Source organism: Heteronotia binoei, chromosome 6 (assembly GCF_032191835.1).
Source record: "Heteronotia binoei isolate CCM8104 ecotype False Entrance Well chromosome 6, APGP_CSIRO_Hbin_v1, whole genome shotgun sequence".
In the NCBI taxonomy this organism is placed as follows: Eukaryota; Metazoa; Chordata; class Lepidosauria; order Squamata; family Gekkonidae; genus Heteronotia; species Heteronotia binoei.
This window is the reverse complement of record NC_083228.1, coordinates 102,685,071-102,706,725: the sequence shown is the minus strand read 5'-3', so window position 1 is coordinate 102,706,725 and position 21,655 is coordinate 102,685,071. Positions and strand designations below refer to the sequence as shown.

The 21,655-nt window shown below is 39.1% G+C and overlaps 1 protein-coding gene across 7 annotated transcripts in view; it reads left to right on the top strand.

Annotated features, from left to right (window-relative positions):
* Window positions 1-21,655, top strand: part of TRIP12 (thyroid hormone receptor interactor 12) — a 112,327-nt gene that overhangs the window by 56,441 nt on the left and 34,231 nt on the right. For 4 of the 7 annotated variants that reach the window (XM_060242272.1, XM_060242270.1, XM_060242268.1 and 1 more), the window contains 15 exons: window positions 1,601-1,703; window positions 3,202-3,338; window positions 4,916-4,999; window positions 5,954-6,049; window positions 8,912-9,060; window positions 12,639-12,674; window positions 12,782-12,877; window positions 16,134-16,226; window positions 16,399-16,560; window positions 17,167-17,235; window positions 17,318-17,483; window positions 18,507-18,624; window positions 18,733-18,889; window positions 19,512-19,665; window positions 20,291-20,519. In XM_060242272.1, coding sequence (XP_060098255.1) covers window positions 1,601-1,703; window positions 3,202-3,338; window positions 4,916-4,999; window positions 5,954-6,049; window positions 8,912-9,060; window positions 12,639-12,674; window positions 12,782-12,877; window positions 16,134-16,226; window positions 16,399-16,560; window positions 17,167-17,235; window positions 17,318-17,483; window positions 18,507-18,624; window positions 18,733-18,889; window positions 19,512-19,665; window positions 20,291-20,519 — 1,849 coding nt within the window. Of the gene's footprint in view, window positions 1-1,600; window positions 1,704-3,132; window positions 3,339-4,915; window positions 5,000-5,953; window positions 6,050-8,911; window positions 9,061-12,638; window positions 12,675-12,781; window positions 12,878-16,133; window positions 16,227-16,398; window positions 16,561-17,166; window positions 17,236-17,317; window positions 17,484-18,506; window positions 18,625-18,732; window positions 18,890-19,511; window positions 19,666-20,290; window positions 20,520-21,655 lie in introns of all 7 variants that reach the window. The other 3 variants (XM_060242269.1, XM_060242266.1, XM_060242265.1) reach the window with 1 other exon arrangement.

Genomic DNA, 21,655 nt, shown 5'->3' with positions numbered 1-21,655 from the left:
TGCACCAATTACTTGATGAGTAATTTAGAAAGTTATAATAGCTTTCAAGCAGTGGCTAGTGCTTTAGGGTGAATTTTATCTAGTGACATGAGAATTGAACACTTTAGGAGTCTTTTTCTAGCAAGTAATCTTAAAAGATGCTGAGCAGATCATGGGGATGTGTGAGAGATTCAGACATTTCAAAAATGTAGCAAGTCTTATTAAAGGATATTTAATCTGATATGTTCACCTTTGTGCTTCTTCTGCCTGTCAGCTATTCTACAACAGGAGGAATTATGTTGGAAATGTAAGGAGAGATGAGTTGGAGATGTTCGCACTTTTATACAGCAGAGTGATACAAACTGCTTCAGTTCTCAGTTTTTTCCATAGCAGCTGTTTATTTGTTTCACTTGTGTTCCACATGCCATAATTTCCTTTGGGGATAGTTTGTAATAGTTAACAACCAACAATATGATTACAAATGCAAAGGCTGCCATTGTAGCCACTGCTCCTTAAAGACCTTGTTGCTCAAATGTTCTGCCATATAGAGGTGAGGCTGACTTGCTCAGAGTCACTAGATTAGCTTAACATTTGAGCAGAAAAGTAGTCCTAGATGCATATCGGTCACTTTCTGCTTCATAGAATAACCAAAATTTCTGGTGACTCTTGTTCTCCAAGCAACTGGATGGCCAATCTTTAGAAGGCAATTTTGTTGCACAAGACAATAAGTATGATTCTCTAAGCATATTTACTTGTGCTGCACATGCTTCTTGTAAGATCCCAGTTATATATATACTCCTATGTTGTGTGTGTTTACAATTCAGGTGGGATGTTAACTAGCAGAACAGAGGATACAAAAGGTTTTACAAGCCTACCATCTCTTCTGTTGCAATTAGAATATTATAGCCCTGTTTTAGATGTTTGCTTGGTAGGGAAGCCAGCATCCAGGTGGAACCTGGGGATCCACCAGAATTACAGCTCAGCTACAGAGATCAGTTATCCTGGAGAAAATTGATGCTTTGGAAGGTGGACTCCAAAGCATTGTACCCCACTGAGGTTCCTGTCCTCCCTAGTCTGTACCCCCAAATCCTTAGGAGTTTTTCAGCTAGGATTGGGCAACCCTATCCCCTCATCTCCTGCCGGTGGCCAGGGTGGACTTGGCAACCCTATTGCTTGCCTTTCATGCAGCGGAGTAGCAATCCCTCCTACATAGGTGAGCTGGGTCTACATCCGTACCCATGCAATCTCTCTTGTCCCCTCTCCCCAGGCCCTAAAATTATTGCTATGAAGCATTTGACTTATACACTGTATAAATAGCATGAAGTAAAGAAAGGGGTATGCCACTTTCTCCGCATGTAAAGGTTTGAACTTTGCCTTAGAGATTTTAACAGGCATGGCTCTTCCTTTTGAGATGACTTCTGAATTATATGAGTGTATGTAAGATGGGAGGTTTTAATTATGGCTGATATCTAGTAGGGTACACACTCATTTTCTGGCCCTATTTCCTCCTTCCTCCCCACTGAACAAGAATTTCTGGGGTTAAGTGGGAGTTCTTCATTTCTTCCACTTATGATTTTGGTAAACCAAAGTTGCCTGGTGTTGATTTTATCTTCTCCCATAGGCTTGAGAAAATCAAAAAAGCGCAGTGAATCGCCACCTGCTGAGCTCCCCAGTTTGAGGCGGAGCACACGGCAAAAGACCACGGGCTCCTGTGCTAGTACCAGGTATTGTGCAGTTCAAGACTTTACTGCTGTGTTAATACTGCTGTAGGAAACTTCTGAAAATAGCACCATAATAGTTAAGCACACATTCCTAATTGGTGGCCTTCAATTTTGTGCTGATGTCTTCAGGTTAATAAATCATGAAGCCATCCAGGCTGCTTGATTTTTGTGCCCTTTTCCAGCAAATGAACAGTGGGTGTAAGATAACATTGGGACTAAAATGAGTTGTTCATTACAGGGATTATGTGAAAAAGGTATGATGCATATGTTTTTAGAATGCATGACTTAGTAAGTCAGAGTAATTAAAACTTTCTGGTAAAAATTAAGGAAGAAAAATAGGCATTTTGTACCATATAAGTTACATTATAATAATTTTAAAAATGTTTAGGGTAAAAGTGTTGTTGTGGGATGGAAGACTATAAGGCAGGGAATGTCCATGATTCAGTGGTAGAGCTCATGCTTTGGATGCGGAAAGTAGCAGGTACTGGGGAAAGACTTTCCTTGGCCTGGGACTCTGCAAAGCTGCAAATTCATATGTTGAAAAACAGAATAGAAAGTCAGTGCCGTTTTGGAAAAGAAAAACCTGGCTATCTTAATTGACTGTCAGGGTCTTAAGCATTATTATTTTTGCAGAGAGGTTATGTTGATTTTATTTTGGGACATACTAGCAACAAACTATGTGTTACCTTGATATCACTGAATAAAAGCAGGTTTATCCTTCATCCTTGGGCCCAGTAGTCAGATGTTTCAAAAAATATATCATTTATGTCAGAAGACTATAGTACAGTATTGGTCTGGTCCAGGGGTGTCCAAACTGTGTTCAGGAGCTACATGTAGCAATTTCACACATATTGTGTGGCTCTCAAAGCCCCCACCACCCCATTGGCTAGCTTGAAGAAGGCATTTGTCTCTTTAAATCACTTCTCCAAGCCAAGCCAGCAAGTAGCTTGCAGAATGCATTTAATGTTAAAGCTTCCTTCCTGCCTACCTGCCTACCTACCTACATCTGACATTCATGACTTGCAGCTCTCAAATATCTGACGTTTATTCTACGTGGCTCTTACATTAAGCAAGTTTGGCAACCCCTGGTCTAGTCTAATCTAAGGTCTAAAAACTTGTGGTGACTCCTCACTAGTCTAGCAATTCTGCAGTACCATAAGCATCTTTACATAATAGAAATCATGTAAATAGAAGGAAATTGTGGCATAGGCAGTTCTGTCATGTCTAAACTTCAGTAGATACTGAGGTCGGCAAATGAGAGTGTAATGGAATTAACAATGTAGCTCTTCTCAAGGCTCCTGTTATCTGGTTTTATTTGAAGGTGTGGCTGCTGAGGTTTCTTTTCAAAGCCTTTTGTGTATATAGTATGAATGTACAAAAGAATGAAAGTGAACTGTTTCCTTCTGGTTGCATATCGGCTGTCTTAATCTAGAATTCTGGTATTGGAGAGCCGTAGACTGGTAAAACCTGGCAGGTTTTCTGATGATACTTACATTTCTAGTCGGCGGGGCTCTGGCCTGGGCAAAAGAGGAGCAGCTGAAGCTCGCCGACAGGAGAAAATGGCTGATCCTGATAACAACCAGGATGGAGTTAATTCTTCAGCTGCGCGAGCCGATGAGGCTCCACAAGGAGCTGCAGGTAAGGAAAAGTAGTGATGGTAACATGGGAGTAGAGGGAAATGCTATATTTAATTACAGAGGGAAATTCCATTATGTTATTAGTCAGGCATATTCATTTATAGATTTGGATGCTGGCTGCGTTTTCTGTGTAGAAGTTTGGGAGGCAGAAATAGGTTTATATGTAACATTCCAAACCAAGCATCATTTCCATCCTCTGTCCTTTCACACAATGATTGTGGCTAGCTTCTGGGCAAATTGGCTTCTATGCAAATTGTAGAACAGGTTCCTGCTAAATTTTCTACTTGATCTCCTTACAGCAGCTTAGCCTTTTTGGTGTTGAAAAAGGGGCCCCCTTTGATCTCTCAGGAGACACAATCCTGTTGTACAGTATGGCATATGTCTTTTGAAACATGAGAAGTCTTGAAATGTGTTTGATAAGGCATAGGGGTTTATTCAAAGAAGGGAAAAGGAGGGAGTTTTACTTAATATACTCAAACCTAAATAAGATTTTGTAATCTGGGTTCTATAATTATTTATGAGATTGATTGACTCAATAAAGGAAGCCATGGCCCTAAGTTTGCAAGACCTGACCAAGACTTTTAACAATAGGATGTTTTGGAAATTATTACTTCATAAGATTGCCGTCAGAAGTGATGTGATGGCACACACACACACACAGAATCTAGTTTCTGTAGTATCAACTATTTCCACTATCTGGGGCCATTTGGATGAAGTTATACTATATAGCAATAACTTGCATTACTTCTACAACAGGTATGTTATAATAACTACTTGCTAACTGATGATGGCTTCAGAATCATGCCCGGGAACTACAGGACCTCTTTTTAATATTGAATCAATATCCTGGTTAAATAGGAAACTTTGTGTTAACAATGATTATGGTTGGCTTGTTGGTTCCCTTTAAGCCATGCCCAGGGCACTGCTGATCCAAACCCATGAGGAGCCATTTTCTATTTCCTAAGACCCACTAAGAGGTTTAAAAGGGAACCAGCGTTACATTTGCGCAAGTTCTAATAAATTATCTTAGACCACTTTGTAGATCTAACAACTTAATTGTGATATAAATTAAAGGCAAAGACATTCTCTTAGTAGTGTTAGTTGCATGTGACACTTCACTGACTCAGTTTTTATCGCTTTTCTACTTTCTGCTAACCTTGTAACAAACTAAACAAATGCCTGCTTGTCTCAGGGTTTTGTGGTTGATATTTCCTCTGTCTTTTTTACTGGTGTGGCTTTTATAAAAACTACTACATGTTTAAATTCTGTGAACTGAGTTAACAGAGATTTGCCTGACCTTCTTGTTTTGGATGAAGTATGCTTGAAGTTCTAAATCTGAACATACTTTCAGTTTGCCAGTTACCTTTAGTAACCTCCAGTTGTAGTCCTTCCATACTGTGCGATCAAGATGAAAAAGTAACTTTTAAAATGTTCATTCTTACTCTTTCAGAAGTCTATTCAAAGTTTTCTTCATTTATTCTCAGAGCAGATTTCAGGAAGAGCTGAATTCCTGTGTTTTTTGTATATTGTGTAACTGATTTTAACATGTTGCAACATGTTCTTTCTCTTTGTCTTTAGCTTCTAGTTCTGTTGCTGGGGCTGTGGGCATGACCACTTCTGGAGAAAGTGAATCAGATGATTCCGAGATGGGCAGATTGCAAGGTACAAACTGAGGCTCACTTTCATAATAACATAAGAAACTGCTTAATTTTAAAAAAACTTTTTAAACTTGGATTTTTTAACTCAAAGAACAACTCTTCTGAGGATTCAGTATAGTTCTTGATTTAATTTCTACCTTTCCTCCCCATTAGACTAATGTTGCTGACATGTTTATATAGTAGTATCTATATAATTGGCTCCATTTTACATAATGTATCAAATTGTATAAAACTTTGCATAATACTTAGTCATAATTTATAAACACTTCAAGGTTTTTTGCTGAGGATTTTACTAAAAAAAGAGACATAAGCTGTAATGCTTTATTATTGGGAAAACAGCTTTTTAGGGATTGAAAACATTTGACCTGGTATTATTTGGATTAGAGCTTCTGCTACTAAATGCTCACCTTCTTGAGGGTATTTACCTGCCAAATGGTGCAACCCATTTTTTTTATTCTTTGTTTGAGCAGAGAGGATCCAATTTCTTTGCTGTTAATAAGGACTCAACTTTCCATTTTTCAGGAAAAAGGGCATTCATGGGTTAAACAGTATCAAGGTCTTATTTAAATATACTGGGCTATATATAAAATAGCAAAAAACTTTAACAAAAATTCACATATGCTACTTTCAAGGATTAGTTCGGGTAACAGTAATTTAAAATAAGAAACCTTAATAAACATCACTGACATGGAGCTTCTGATGATTCAGATTTTGAGTCAGCAAAAGTATAAGCTATTAAAACCCATCCTAGAGGGGGGGAAAGGGAGTTGAAATGTCTGAGACTCTTCAAATTCAAATTGTGTTCATAGCTTTGTAAAGTCAATGTGCATACCATAACATCTTTTTAATTCCCCCCCCTTGAGAACTAATTTTAACTACAATAAAACAAATGAATGCTGGAAAAGGCCTGTTATCTGGTACTTTGTGAATTTCTTACAAATAATCTGTTTGCCTTTAGCTCTGTTGGAAGCTAGAGGCCTTCCTCCACATCTGTTTGGTCCTCTTGGTCCTCGGATGTCACAGTTGTTCCATCGGACAATTGGGAGTGGAGCTAGTAAGTAATCTAATCTACTTGTTTCAGAAGTGTCTGGAGTCCCTATCTCTCTCTCTCCTCCGCCCCCCCCCCCCCAAATCACTATAATATCTGCACCAGACTAGGCAGGGTGCTGGGAGATCTGTGATAAGATTATCCCAGCATCTTGAAAATGCTATCAAAAGTCATTCAGGGACCCCAATTCATATGAGGAGGAAGATGGATTTCTAATTTTCTCCTACCTGTATAGTTATATCTAGGGCTTTTTTTGAGCAGGAACGCAGTCCCAGCTGGCTTGGTGCTAGGGGTGTGGCTTAATATGCAAATGAGGTCCTACTGAGCTTTTTCTACAAAAAGCCCTATGTAAAACAATGGTGATGTCAGGGGTGTGGCCTAATATGCAAATGAGTTCCTGCTGGGCTTTTTCTACAAAGAAAGCCCTGGTTATATCAAAACCAGCTGTTATTTCTCTCTGCCACTATTATTAGCCCTCAGAAGTACAGGGTGGGATGGGGTTGAACACGTTGCCTCCTTCTGACCATCTTTTTCCTTTGAGGGTTAATGCAAAGGGGAGAAGAAGTGTCTCGTTTCAGTTAGTGAAACAATCAAGGGGATGGGCAGAATTAAACTCAGATAGCCTTGTTTTGAAGGTGGGGGAAAGATGCAGCTTCTTTTAGCATTTTAAAAACGATGGGAGGATCCATTAATGGATTTCCCAGCATCACCTATTTTTGCCATTAAGGGGCTACTCCTGTAGAATAAATAATAAGAATAGTTATGCTTCTTCCTGTAATCAAAGACTTTGACCTGCTATTGGCTTTGTCATGCTTGGTCTTCAGGGTCTCATGGCTTTGTTTATCTGCATCTGCATTTGAATTTTCTTTCAATTCAGCTTAGTATTGTGTATTGAAAGAGGTTCTTTAACTTGCTAAAACCTTTATTGAGAAGGCTGTTACTTTTTTTTACACAGTGGTGATAATATCTGCCTCTAATAGAATGTATCACATTGGTCAGATAATTTTGTAGGGAAAAAGTTGATACATTTGATTCCAAATGTACCATAAAACCTGAACAGTTTGTTTGCATGGCCTGTCATATGTATCCTTGACATTTTAGTGGGAAGTTTTGTATTTTGGGGAGTGATGCATGCTCTCTGTAGGCCCCAGCACTTGTTCTAGACATAGTTACACCCTGTCCCTTCAGAAATGCATGCACACACACAACATGAGAGAATGTCTGGTATGTAGTACAAAAACCCAGTAGTTCATCTAGTCTCTAGACCCAAATGTCCTGACTGGATTGTGTCCTTGGGTCCATATAATAATGTTTTGACTTACTATGTGACCATATACTGCACCTTTCGGCACAAACTACCAAAGCTGCTTACAAAATCTAAATTTAAATAGAATATCAAATGGACTGATAAAATCATCAGAACTTAAAACACTCCTCTCAGCTGATCATCATGTATGCTCACAAATGCATTAAAAACCAGTGTGTGTGTGTGTGTGTGGAGAGGTTAAAGGCCAGAATGAGAATCGGGATGAAACCAGGTCATCTCAAAGGCAGATTGCAAAGAGTTCAGTTGTTAGCAGTCTCCTAAGGAGAGAGGGGTCTAACACTTGTCGTAGGAAAGCGCTAAAAATTTGGCTCCATCACAAAGAAGGCCTGGTCCTGTGTGCTCATGATTTGAACTCACAGGTAAGTTAAAGTTGATGGTTATGATTATGGTAGTGCAGTGAAGGAGGAGGTGTACTGATGATGTTGAACACAGTTTGAGTCCAGCAGCACCTTTAAGACCAACGAAGTATTATTCTGGGTATAAGCTTTTGTGTGCATGCACACTTCTTTTGATGGCTGCATCAGTTTATTGTACTGTGACATGATAGTAGGTTACAATTTAAAAGCCCATAGTTGTCCTAAAGTTAGGCAACCATAGTTGGCATGTGAAAACAGCATTGTTCAGTTCAGTGCTCTCCAGGGTTCTGCCCCTCACTTGACACTCCTCACAAGAGCAACTACAGCGCACATTGCTATTCCTGAGAAGTGTGAAAAGAGGCTGGGCCATGGGTGGCCAGACTTGCTTAACATAAGAGTCACACAGAATAAATGTCAGATGTTTGAGAACCACAAGACTAGGGTTGCCAAGTCTTTCCTGCCTATAGGTGGGGGCTTGTTTTCATGCTCAGGAAGCACTTGGGGTGCAATGACATCACCCAGAAGTGATGTTATCATGTGGGCACATCGCACGCGCACCATTATAGCAATTGGGTAAAAACTCTGTGGCACCATAGAGTTTTTTGCAGGATTGCTACAGCGTCACACGCACGGTGTGCCCAATGCAATAACTTCTGGGCAATGTCGTCGCACCAGGCATGTTGCAGTGCCGCTGGAGCTCTTCAGGGGCAGGGCTCCCTCCACTGGCCCATTATGGGGTGGCATGTTGAAGACCCCCAAATACATGAAGTAAAACAAATTGATGGGGAGGGAGAGGTGGAAAGAAAACAACTTTAAATTAGCTGCCTTGGCTTGGAGACATCACCCCCCTGGGCTGGGCCACATGCTTTGCATGATGTTACAGTAATGATATAGTGAAGAAAGGAGACCACATATAGTGAAAGTAAATCAGTCTCTCTGAGAAAGATGGCTGAGAGAACTTACGAAAGGTTACAACAAGACCATGTATTTTCTCAACTGAAAGGGTAGCTTTTAAGGGTTTAATTTACAGCATTATGTGATTAAAGGGAAATAACATCTTAACCAGTCATTTCAATGACTCTTGATGATGGGCAGCAATGATGAAAGCACATTCTGTCAGCGATGTAATCAATTACATATTGAAAAAATAACTTTTTAAAAGTGTAATATCTTCTGTTTTCCTAGGTTCTAAAGCTCAGCAACTTCTACAGGGGCTCCAGGCTACTGATGAAAGCCAACAGTTGCAGTCTGTGATTGAAATGTGTCAGTTGTTGGTCATGGGAAATGAAGAAACTTTGGGAGGTTTTCCAGTCAAGAGTGTTGTACCAGCTTTGGTAAGCATTGTTATTTAATTACCCACCAAAATTTATACACTGTTGTTTCTCCTGTGCACTCAGTAGATGACTCAATATTTAGGTTGGCTCTATAAATGCCTTAGAAAGAAGTACAACTACCTGAGGGCAGATACAGTTAATGTACAAGGAGAAGCAGGTTTCCAGTTTTAACAGTGATAAGATGTGTTGCTTTAAAACCCATTGTATTCTAACCACCTCTTAGGCAGAATACATGAAATCTGTTAACTGGGGTGGGAAGAGCCAAGTAGTAAATTGCAGGCTATTAGAATGAGATTTACTGTTTTTGTTAATGTTGGGAAGCTGGCAGTTCTGGGATTTAATGTTAGACTTCTGAGAATTCTAGTGATTTGGAATGGAAGCCTCTGAGATTTCATTTGGTGGTTTTTTTCATTTTATGTAGTTCCTATTTAGTGTTGAATGCCATCACCACAAGGCTGCTAGAACTTGAAGGAAAGTATCTGATATTTGCCTTGTCACAGAATATCTGTATTGCAGTAGAACTGGATAGATGTTCAGCAAAGCAGGCTTTAGTTGCTATTTAAAAATTAGCGTATGGTGTTACAAGGACTGCACAATTATTGTTGCATTTCCTCCTTTCCATGGTATAGCTAAACATAAAAAATTAGACACCGTAATCTTATGCATATAACTTCTTGACTGCTGTAATATTCTTTACATAATGGCTATGCTTTTTCACTAGCACTAGTTGTCTGCATTTGTTATACTAACTAGGGTGCGCATTTAGCATAAGCCGAATCAAATACTGTAAATACCCTGTATTTTTGAGGTATTTATTCAGCCGATTCTCTAATATGATTTGACTGTCGATAAGGTGATCCTGAATAAAAGCTGATCTTATTTGGCTTTTATTTGGGTGCATTCACCTATACCAAACTGAAATGCCTTCCAGCCATTTAAACTGAACAGCAGACAGGCAGACCCACGGGCTGGAAGCCATTAAGCCCTTCTGTTTCTCTCCCCCCTGCTTCAGAGTAGGGGGAGCAAAACAGAGTTTAATAGCTCCCAAGGCATTTAAACATGCCTTTCTAGTTTTTCTTCCCTTCCCCCACCAACCTGCTGCAGCAGGCCGGCTGTGGAAGGGAAGTGGGGCATTTAAACATTCCTCCCCGATGTGTCTTCCCTTCTCCAGTTGCCCTACTGGGATGGGGGGAGGGGGGGCTGGGGAAAGAAAGAGAAGGCATTTAGACATTCCTTCCCAATCTTGCCTTCCCCAGCTGCCCTGCTAGGGCCAGCTGGGTTGGGAAAGGAAGGCAGAGCAGGTCAGTTTCAGTCCCAAGGGGAGTGGACAGAAACCCACCATGCTGGAGCAGCTCAGGGATGGAAGGCAAGGCATTTAGACATGCCTTCTCTCAGTCTTCCTCTCAAAACCAATCAACTGACAGGTAGACTACTGCGCTGATCAGTTTGAATGGGAGGAAGCCATTTTAGCCCTCCTAGCCAAATATTTTTGCAATGCCAATTATTTCCCAATTCCCAATACAATACTAATATTGGAATTCAGGAATATCTGTGTACACAGATATTTTTTGGGTTTGCTATCTTGTACCTGAAAAATACGATTTTTTTTGTGAGTGTGCACATGCCCAATACTAAATTTAAAAAAATTCTTGGACACCAGTTATGTCCCTGAGAGTTTAGAATTGTAGTTGAGGCAAAATATAGGATGTTGTTTCTTCATTAGGAAAAACTAATTATAACTAAAAGAGGAAGTTGGTGATTCAAAATGTGTTCAATTTAAATTTTTTAGAAAATCAGTAAGACATTTGAGAATTGGGAACCTGTTTGTGATGTTGGTCTCTGTTCTTTTTATTCAGTTGTATATGACTTTTAATGACTTTGTCATCTCATCTGATAGTGTGTTTGTTTAGCAACTTTTTGTGGTTTTGTGATGCAAATACAATTTTTTTGCCACTAAGGGGCCCTAGAGGTAGGGCATAACGTTTTTTGCCACTAAGGGGCCCTAGAGGTAGGGCATAAAGTTTGGGAAAAAATTTTACTGGCAATATTTCAGATAACCAAGGATCAAGTTTGCATCTCCTCTAACCATTTTGAGAGCCAGTGAAATGGACAGAATAGTGGGTCTGAGAATACCTAGATTTAAACATTTGCTCAGCTATATGCAATCCTATGCATTTTTGCTCTGGTCTAACCCAGTGAAATCAATGGGTTTAGATTGGAGCATCTGTACACAGAATTGCTCTGTATAACTGGTTGTGGGCAAGTCACTCTTTTTCCACATGCTTCTGTAAAGCAGCTAAATGTACTAGCCATTGGAATGTTCTTATGTTTGATGTTGGTGTGAATGTTGACTGCAGTAGAATTTTTTGGGAAAGGGGGGAAAGTAGCTTTTCATTTACATGGTCCAACCCATTGGATTTCATGAATTTTTGCCAGCACTGGAAGCAAAAGCTGTTTCTGCCTTCTAAAATAAAGGCTCCTGAAAGCCCATTAAGATGTTGCTCCACATGGAAATTGTTTGCTTGCTTCTCAAGCCATTGAGGGCACACTTTACTAATCCAGGTTTGAGATTATGAAGATGTTTTAGGTCATAAAGATGTCAACAACAGATGAGTTCACTGAGGCTCTTAGGCACAAGTGCAGCTTGAAGATGAGATGTAATAATGGATTTTAGGAGATCAGTCCAAGGCTGTAGTTCCAGAGACCAAGGAAGCCAGATCCTTGCAAACATGCAAGGTTTGCCATTATTCAGCTTCAGTATCTTGTAAGCATCTGGTCTGCATTGCAGCCAGGCATTCTCTTAGCAGAAATTGTAAGATTCTGAAAGTGGAGAGTGCAAGAGGGAAATTGAATCCAGTGTGTCATTCCCAATGTCTTGCATTTTATATAAGGATTTATATGTATCTTTTCTCTACAGGGGTCCAAAGCAGGATACAGAAATTTCCAAACAAAATAATGTAATTAAACAGTCTCATGCATGTCAATCTGGATGAGATACACAGGAGGTAACAAGGACTTGCATAGCACTATTCCTTCCATTCCATTAGCCCCATGAATGCCTTCAGGGTTTCTCTGATGTTCTCAGAATCCAGCTGTATACAAGTGCTGGATTTGAGTCCAGTAGCACCTTTGAGACTCAACTGTTGGGATATAAGCTTTAGCGAGTCAAAGGTTCATTTGTCAGATCTGACAAGGAGAGCTTTGACTCTCGAAAGCTAAGACCCTAAAAATCTTGTTGGTCTGTAAGATACTATTGGACTTTAATTTATCTCTTCTGCAGCAGACCAAAATCGTTCACCCTCTGAAACTGTATATAAATTCTGTCATCAGCCTAACAAGATAAGTGGGATTTAGTTTCACCTGTTTGATCATTTGGCTAATGTCTTTAGGCAGGTCTAGCACAGACTGTCCAATGAGAAATCTTTTCAATTGAAAACATTGATAGTTGTTATGTTTGAAACTTTGGAAAGTCAGTCTCTGTATTTAACAGTGACTGAAGTATGCTGTCCTTGTGTGTTGATAAAACTAGAATGTGAAACAATCAGTTCTGATAACTATTTATCTTCTATTGTTTATAGATAACGCTGCTGCAGATGGAACACAACTTTGACATTGTAAGTATTTTGGGCAAACTTATGTAATGCACCTGCAGGTAAATCCTTACAAGTGATCCTTAGCAGTGTGCATATGCAGCATAGTAATAGTAATTGTCTTCCTTTAGATGAATCACGCTTGTCGAGCCTTAACCTATATGATGGAAGCACTTCCCAGGTCATCTGCTGTTGTGGTAGATGCAATTCCTGTTTTTTTGGAAAAGGTAAGTCTTGCTATATTAACATAAAATATGGGTTGCAGTTGAAGGCCTGCAGAAATAGTCTTTCTCATTCTGCTAGTTGGGTAATATATACTGTTTTACTGGGAGTTAAGCTCTGCTGCCTGAATTATTATTTCTTTTTGGGAGGGCAACAGTTTTCCCCAAAAGCTTCCAATTCAGGTCCAGTCTAGAACAGCAGTTCTCGAATTTTATCATGACCCTCTTTTTAATAATTCAAGAACCTCTGATCCTCCCCATCTCCATCAGTCATAATTCTCATGGCAGTCCCTTTTCAAAACACATGTGGCAAGCTGTAGTGGCTTCTGTTCTTGAGTTCTAAAATATTTTTAATTTTATTTCTGCAGGCTCAGGGCAGGTAACATGATAAAATATGAACAATTCAATAATAAACCAACAGTTAATATAATAATTATTAAAACTGTCTGATATGATTTATTATAATATTCTTATAATATCAGTTAAGGCATTGTTTAGTTCTACTGTTCCTGAGTTGGCTCCACAAATGTGCCCACTAGATGGTAACTAATGCTATAGGAGGTGAGAAACAGATCAGCTGCATTTCAAAAGCAAGTTAATAAAATGTCTGTATTGACAGCATAAGACCTGTAACAGCATATGATCTCAAGACAAGGGTGGTTGATTCTGTGGGCCTACAAAAGGCTCTAGCCTAAATTTTAAGCAATCTTACCCCTTGATTGGACTTGGGGATTGGCAAGAAATCTCCTTATTGGTTAATATCTTATTGATAGAGATCAACTGAACAGGTGTAAGTAGGTCTTGGAGAAATTCTGAGCTTTCCAAGAAATTGAAAACAACACAACATGTGTCACAGCATTAATTTCTAGTATTTATTTAAAAACTACCATGAATGCAGAGTAGCATCAGTGTCTCTGTTCTGAAATCCTTTCCATTGGAAAAAAGTGAAATCAGTATTTTATATTGGAAATAACTATGTGTATGGCCTGGGTGACTCCATCTTTGTTACATGCTGGTGCTTAGTTGCCCTGAGTCTTATGAGAGGACAGTGTTAGCCACTCGCAAGGGAACTTTCTCTCTCTCGTGCTTGTTAGCAGAGCTTATCTTCAAAGCCCCCACTGCAAGTTGTCCTAGCTCATCTAAGTGTTTGGGATAGCTTAATTAATGATTATTTGATTCATAGCCAGCATTTGGGGTATAAGACATGTTTTAGTTATAGCTGTGGTCTTGGATTCTGGCACGCTTTGCTGTGTGTGTGCATGCTAGAGGCCCAGCTGATGGAAGCTTAACCTGCATCTTCTGCAACTTCAATGTGTTATTTTAAAAATCCTGTAAGTAAACCTGGCTCTCTTGTATTGTTTCATTAGAATTTCTGAGAACCTATGGAGCTCCTGGCTGGAGCCCATAACACTATGACAAATGCATTAGGCTTGTGCCTCCTTGGTGTTACTTTACCAGTTAGATTACTAAGGTGGAACTACTGGTTTCCAGCAACCAATCAGCATTTCTTTTTTAAGTTTCAGAAGATTTTTATTAACTAGTTAAAGCATTACAAAATAAATAAAGTCATATAAAGAACATAAATTACATGTGAAATTCAGATGGAACAAAATATTGCATATTAATAAACTAATGATCTAAATAATCTAAAGTACTTTACTGATATGATTGTCTAGGAAAAAGTTGACAAAGGAACAGTAGTGTGGTGTGACCTTAAAAGCTTTTGATCTTACACACCATTTAAAGTGAAGTGAACATCACCTTTGCACCATCCCAAGCCTAAGAGAAATAAAGAAATTAAAAAAGGGATATATAAAAAAGGAGGAATCAGCACGTCTTCTGACTAGAGCTCAGTAGTGAACTGGAAGCTAGGTGAATGCAGATGGCAGCAGCTCTGTGAGCTGCCACCCTTTGAAAGAAGGGAGGGGGAAGCTAATTCTGATCCCCTCCCGTGAGATAAAGATTCCTTACTCCCATTCCAAGAAAACTAAAAGAGCTCCAAGTAGCTGATACTAGTAGACCTAGGAGTACCCAGACTCTGGTGTAAGAAAACTGATCTAGTTCTTGGTCATCCTTGTGTTTGGGTTGCTATTGCCACTTCAAGTAACAGGAAGGACTGTATGGGATGAGCAAGAGGCCCTGCAAAACCAGAAATCAGTCGTCATTAAAATAACTAATTAACCCAGTGAACTTGAAGCGTAAGAAATTTCATTTGATTTGAATTCAGTCTTGAAAATTTTGATGTCCAAGAGTTAAAAGCTACCTAGTTGTAACTTAGTACTACCAAGATTCGGACTTTTTTTTTTCCTGGCAATGTGTGCTATTTACAATTGTCTAATGAGTAGCACAGCAAAATCAAGACCAATGGCCAATTCACCAAATCAAAGTTATAAATACATCTTAATAAGAAATGGTCAAATATATTTGTCATTATAAACCAGGGATCCCCATCTTTCCTGAGCCTGTGGGGACTTTTGGAATTCTGACATAGTGTGGTGGGTGCAGCCACAAAACAGCTGCAGCAGGAGGTGGAGCTAGCCACAATATGGCTGCCACAGCTTTCCTTCAGTCTCACAGTGAAGATTCTAGTGTTGCATGGCAGCCGCTGCCAAAGCAGTGTTTTTAAAGATCTGCACAGCTATTCAAATATCCAGTAGTCAACAAGAAGCCTTGCCAGGCAAAACAGCCGTCTTGCCCTATTGATTTCTAAAAGCACTTGGTGGGCACCATGGTGTCCATAGGCACCATGTTGGGGTGCTGTCTAGTTAGTCCTCCTGAGTCATCAGTCCACCAGTATGTTTAAAAGGATTCTGTTTCTGGGTTTGTTTGTTTGCTGTGACCTTCATTTGATTTTTAAGGGGACGTTAAACACAAATGTTGAACTATGTGTGTGAGGCTGATGAAGACTTGAAGTGCAGTTTACAAATACTGGAGAAGCCTGAATAGGCTATCATTTCTAAGCATGTGATTAAGAAGGACATCAAAACCTATCCTATTAATATCTTTGTGGTGTTGGGGGAATAATAAAGAAATCTTGCTATTAAATGTTCTGCAAAAGTACAATACTTTTGATATTGAATTGAATATAAATATTAAATTATTAAATAAAGTGACAGCATGGTTGGGACCTACAGTATGTTTGAAATAATGAAAGCTACTAAAATATAATTTGATAATAAGAGTTTTTGAAAAGGATTGACATTGCAGATCAGTTTCTAATCATCTTTCACATCACATTCAAAATTGCTTTCATTTGTTCTAGCTGCAAGTTATTCAGTGTATTGATGTGGCAGAGCAGGCACTGACTGCCTTGGAGATGTTATCGCGCAGACATAGTAAAGCTATTCTGCAGGCAGTAAGTATTTTTTCAAATCAAAAAGGCAATTTTTAATCTTGTTGTTCCTTAGACATATCATAGTTATTGAGTTCTTCTCAAAGCTGCTGTTACATCTAGAAGCTTGTATAATTGTCTTACTGGTACAGAAACCCATATATGCTCCCCCCCCCTTTCTTTTTTTGTATTATAGGGAGGCTTAGCGGACTGTCTGCTGTATCTGGAGTTTTTCAGCATAAATGCCCAGAGGAATGCATTAGCAATTGCTGCCAACTGCTGCCAGAGCATCACTCCTGATGAGTTTCACTTTGTTGCAGACTCTCTGCCATTGCTTACACAAAGGCTAACTCACCAGGTCAGAAGCTGCTTGACAACTGCAACTATCTTTTGAAGGTCTTTGTTATCTGTAAAGTGTCCGATGTGTGCTATGGAGGTAGATACCTGCAATGACAGGATAGTGCTGTGTATGGGAGGTGATATTTCATATAGAGGTGGTTTCTGTAGCCAAAATGAAGCAGAGGTTTGTCTAACCTGCTTGGGCTTTAATTGTTGTTTAGGTGTCAAGAGTTGGGCTATACATGATTTTTTAAAATTTATTCCCCAGTTGTGTTGCGTGTTAAATGCTGTCAAATTGCTTCCAACTTACGGCAGCCCTTTGAGTTAATGACCTCCAAAGCATCCTATTGTTAACAGCCTTGCTCACATCTTGCAGTCTCATATCTTCCTCTTTGCCTGCTTTTAGCTTTTCCTAGCATTATTGCCTTTGACAGTGACTCTTGTCTTCTCATGATGTAACCCAAACACAGTAGCCTCTGTTTAGTCATTGTAGTTTCTAGGTAGAATTTAGGCTTGATTTGATTCAGAACCCACTAATTAGGCCAAACAGGACAGTTCCAAAATGTTCCTGACATGCTATAAATCTGCATATTGAAACCTAATCTTTTATCTTCCATTTCCTTAGGACAAAAAGTCAGTAGAAAGCACTTGCCTCTGTTTTGCACGTCTAGTGGACAACTTCCAGCATGAAGAGGTAACATTTTCTTACTTCTTTTAAAAACCCATTAGAGTTATTTTGATTGGATTATCTTTAACCCTTCTTTCTTTTCTTAAAGAATTTGCTCCAGCAGGTTGCCTCAAAGGATTTGCTCACAAATATTCAGCAACTCCTAGTAGTGACTCCTCCAATTCTGAGCTCAGGGATGTTCATCATGGTAGTGCGCATGTTTTCCCTAATGTGTTCTAACTGTCCTACACTAGCAGTTCAACTTATGAAGCAAAGTGAGTGCCCTCATTTTTGTTCCTCTTGGAATTCTGTTATACCAATTTTATACAGTGTCCTCAGGAAATTGGTAGAGTAAATATTTTTAAGAAATAAATGAAGCTGCTGCACCAGACATTAAGTTTACAGTTTAACCCATGGATACATGGAAGGGAATAATGTCTTGATTGTAATAGGATATGAAACAAATTCTTGAGCAGAGCTTTTCTTTAATACTGTTAGCGATGCAAATTCTGTTTGTTTAAAGGGGTTATTTAGCATTAAAGTAATGCAATCCACCAGCGTTTCTTAAAGTATATGGCAAAAATAGCAACACAATGTGGTGAGTAGCTTCTTTAAGCAGTGACAGATATGAGCACATGCCTGGCTGGTAAAATAAATAGTGTGCTTCTTTTGTGCTCAGCAGAAATATTTACACAGGTAGCTGTTCTGATTTAAACTATTGCTTTGGGATTTAGTTAATAGAGAGGTTATAACTCAAAATAATGAAGAATTGCTTGGACTTGCTACTTGACTCTGTAGATTTCAGTCTGTGGTGTAATGCCTATGCTGCTTTTTGTACACTGAGACTGAAAATACGTAAAGAGCTAATTGGAAGCATACAGTGACAAAGAGGAATTTTCCCCCAAAATAAAAAGTGAAAGAAAATAATGCTTAGATATAGATACTGGCTTGTGTTGCTTGGGGATTTTGACAGACTTTTCACTGTGCTATGCCATGTTACTTGCAGTTGCAAACAAAATACTTACACAGTACGAGGGAGAAATGCTGATGTAGTTTGTAATACTAGTCCTTGACAGTCCAGCTCCTTTGCCCCTACCGGATACATTAGATATATTGACTTATTGGCCCTGAAAATGGCCAAATGTGTATACAGTGTGTGATCCCAAAAATATTCATAAGGTTCCAAGGTTATAGTTTTACTGGTCAATTCTTATTTCTGAAACAGTTTTAACTAAAGTATTCTGTGTTTACATGAAATGCTCAGAAAATTAATATTAATCCATATTTTTTAAAAAAAGATATTGCAGAAACACTTCACTTTCTTCTTTGTGGAGCCTCAAATGGAAGTTGTCAGGAACAAATAGACCTTGTTCCAAGAAGCCCTCAAGAACTGTATGAGCTTACTTCACTTATCTGGTAGGTTTTTACCAGTGGTCCCTTTCAGGTGTCAGTCAGAATGAAGCCATTGCTTAACAGGCTGTTAACAAAAGTAATAGTTAACATGCAACACTGTCTTGTTTTCAGTGAGCTGATGCCATGCCTGCCTAAAGAAGGAATATTTGCTGTTGACACTATGCTAAAGAAAGGGAATGCCCAGAACACAGATGGTGCAATATGGCAGTGGCGAGATGACAGGGGACTCTGGCATCCCTATAACAGAATTGATAGCCGAATAATTGAGGTAGTAACTTCAGCTTATCTCTAACATCTCCATTCTATACAAGGGCCTAAATGTCTGCTTTTGGTCTTACCTATCAAACTTTTACAAAATAAAATACTATGTTTAGGGTAAATGTTTATACCTCTAGTCCTTTATTAGTAGGCCATTCTCTCTACCTGCTTTTATGCATTGGTTCACACACTGGATTGAGAGGAGATATTCCCAACAGGAGACTAATTCTTTTCACAGAAAGATTTAGTCAGCATTAGAGGTGGGCACAAACTGGCTCATGAACCAAAGTTCAGCATGAACTTGGCCTGATTCAGAGCCCCTCCCCAAACATTTGCTGGACTTTTGTTCAGTTTGGCTGTTCAGGACTGAGCGCCATAAGCTTCAAAGCAAGGGGAGGTGAAATGGTTGAGTTAAACAGTTTGGACCTTTTAGGAAAGTTTGTAATTAATTATGTTGGGGTCTATTCATGAAGATGCTATCTCTTTGTTTACTTTAAAATAGTCCTGAAGTGAAAGAAAGGGGTTTTGTAGGACCCAGATGTCTATACCTTTGTATTAGCCTGTGTGGTATAGTGTGTATACTCACTACAGGAGAAAGGGAAACTAATTTAATTTGTGTTTTTTGTCCTCAGGCAGCTCATCAAGTTGGTGAAGATGAGATAAGTTTGTCTACATTGGGGCGTGTTTATACAATTGACTTTAATTCTATGCAGCAGATCAATGAGGATACTGGAACAGCACGTGCCATTCAGAGAAAACCTAATCCTCTAGCCAATACTAACACTAGTAAGTATCTGTTTTGTTTTGTTTTAAATCTTTCCTACATTTCCTTTTGTCACACTGTAAGCCAACTTCCTGTGTGACATCTTGTGGCTTCAGATGTCTTGCTGGGAAAGAGATTGCACTTTTTAGGCTGCATGTTTTGCAGTTGTGCAGGGTGGGTGCCTCTTTCCCTTTTGAATTTTCTGCGTGCATGTCTGTTTAAAATTCAGCCAACAAATATATTTTTACAAATTTTGCATTTTATGACATGGTAGGCTGCATATTCTAGCCTCAATAGCTCTAGTATATTTTGGTGGCTTGCTGAGACTGGATGTAGCCTTCTAATTTGTATTAAGTGGTGAAGTTGTGGCCAAATACATTGTCATACTATGCGAAAGTGTGTGAAACTGCAACAAAGAGATTAGATCAGTGTGGAATAAAGAGAATCATTGTGGAATAAAGAGAGCAAAATTTTAGCTAAACAATATATTTCTTTGGCATATAGCATTGTTGCCCAAGAATGTGATATCTTAAGAACAATATTTCTCTGCATGCACCTAAGTCTGGAAAATGTCTGTACAGCTTGTTTGTAATATGAATTGCAATTTAACTTTTTCAAAGATACAACAATCAATCTGTTCTTTTGTAGGTGGACATCCAGAATCGAAGAAAGATGATGCTCGAGCACAGTTAATGAAAGAAGATCCAGAACTGGCTAAATCGTTTATTAAAACATTGTTTGGTGTTCTCTATGAAGTGTACAGTTCTTCAGCTGGACCTGCTGTTAGACACAAGTGCCTTAGAGCAATTCTTAGGATAATATATTTTGCTGATGCTGAACTTCTGAAGGATGTACTGAAAAATCATGCCGTATCAAGGTAATTGTGTTATAATTTTATTTAACTCCAGTTCTGAATTCTTAATCTAGCAGTTATGCTTTGGCTATAATTTGAGGAAGAAAAGCAGCACATATCCCACAGTACAGACTTTTGCTGAAGGCTCCAAGTATCATATGAAGGCTTCTGCATTTCGCAGTCTGCCTGTTGTGTTGTCTTGGGAAATATATTACGCTAACATCTTCAGTGATGTTATAAGGGGCTTATAAATTGCACATATAAAATGCATGTCACTGTATTTTTAAAAAGGTGCTATGCAGAAAAATATGCATTTTCATTTGATGTCTAATTCCCAGATTGGTGAGGTACCAGGGACTCATTGCAGGCAAGAGAAAATGTAGAGGTGTGGCAAAGCATTAGCATGATTCAAATGTGATGACAAATATGCCTCATGTTTTTGTGCCATTCTTCTGTTGTGGGGCATGTCTGTCTATTTGGATTTCTGTCATTCTCCTTTGTGCGCTTTCGAATGATCATCTAATATGAAATATGCATAAAGTTCAAAGTGGTCAGAAAGCAAGACAGACTTCTACTGTTACTTACAAGACACTAGCATTAGCACCTGGCCAGGTGTTTGTGTCACTTCATAGATTTGGCCATCACCACCAGAAGGTCACCATAGAAGAGGCTAACTTCACAACTGAAGGGCCTCTGATAAAGATAGAGATTGAAGGGAGCGTTATATGGGAGTAGGCAGTCTGAGGATACTGTTGTCTCTGGCTGTTTGGGGGCAGGTCTGTTTTTAGGGCCAAAATAACTGGGTGCAGTTTTTGTGCTCCTTTTAACTCCACAAGTGCTGGTGGGGCCAAAAAAAGAGATCTGAGGGAATACAAGGTTGCCCTGAAAGTACCAGAAAGGCTTTTGGGGTGATAACAATATTTCCAGATGCCTGGGCTGGAAGGGAACCAAGGTAGTAACTGTTACTCCTTCTTACACCTCAAACATCAGCCTCTGGAAACAGAATATCACACGAGATCTTTTCAATATTGAAAGGACAATCCTGTTTTTCCTCAATTCGCTTTTTAGCCTTGTCAGCACCAACTGAGCTTAAAACAGGTTATAGAAAGAGTCTGAACATGTTTTCTTGCTGGAAGATGAAGTTGCAGAAAGACTTAACT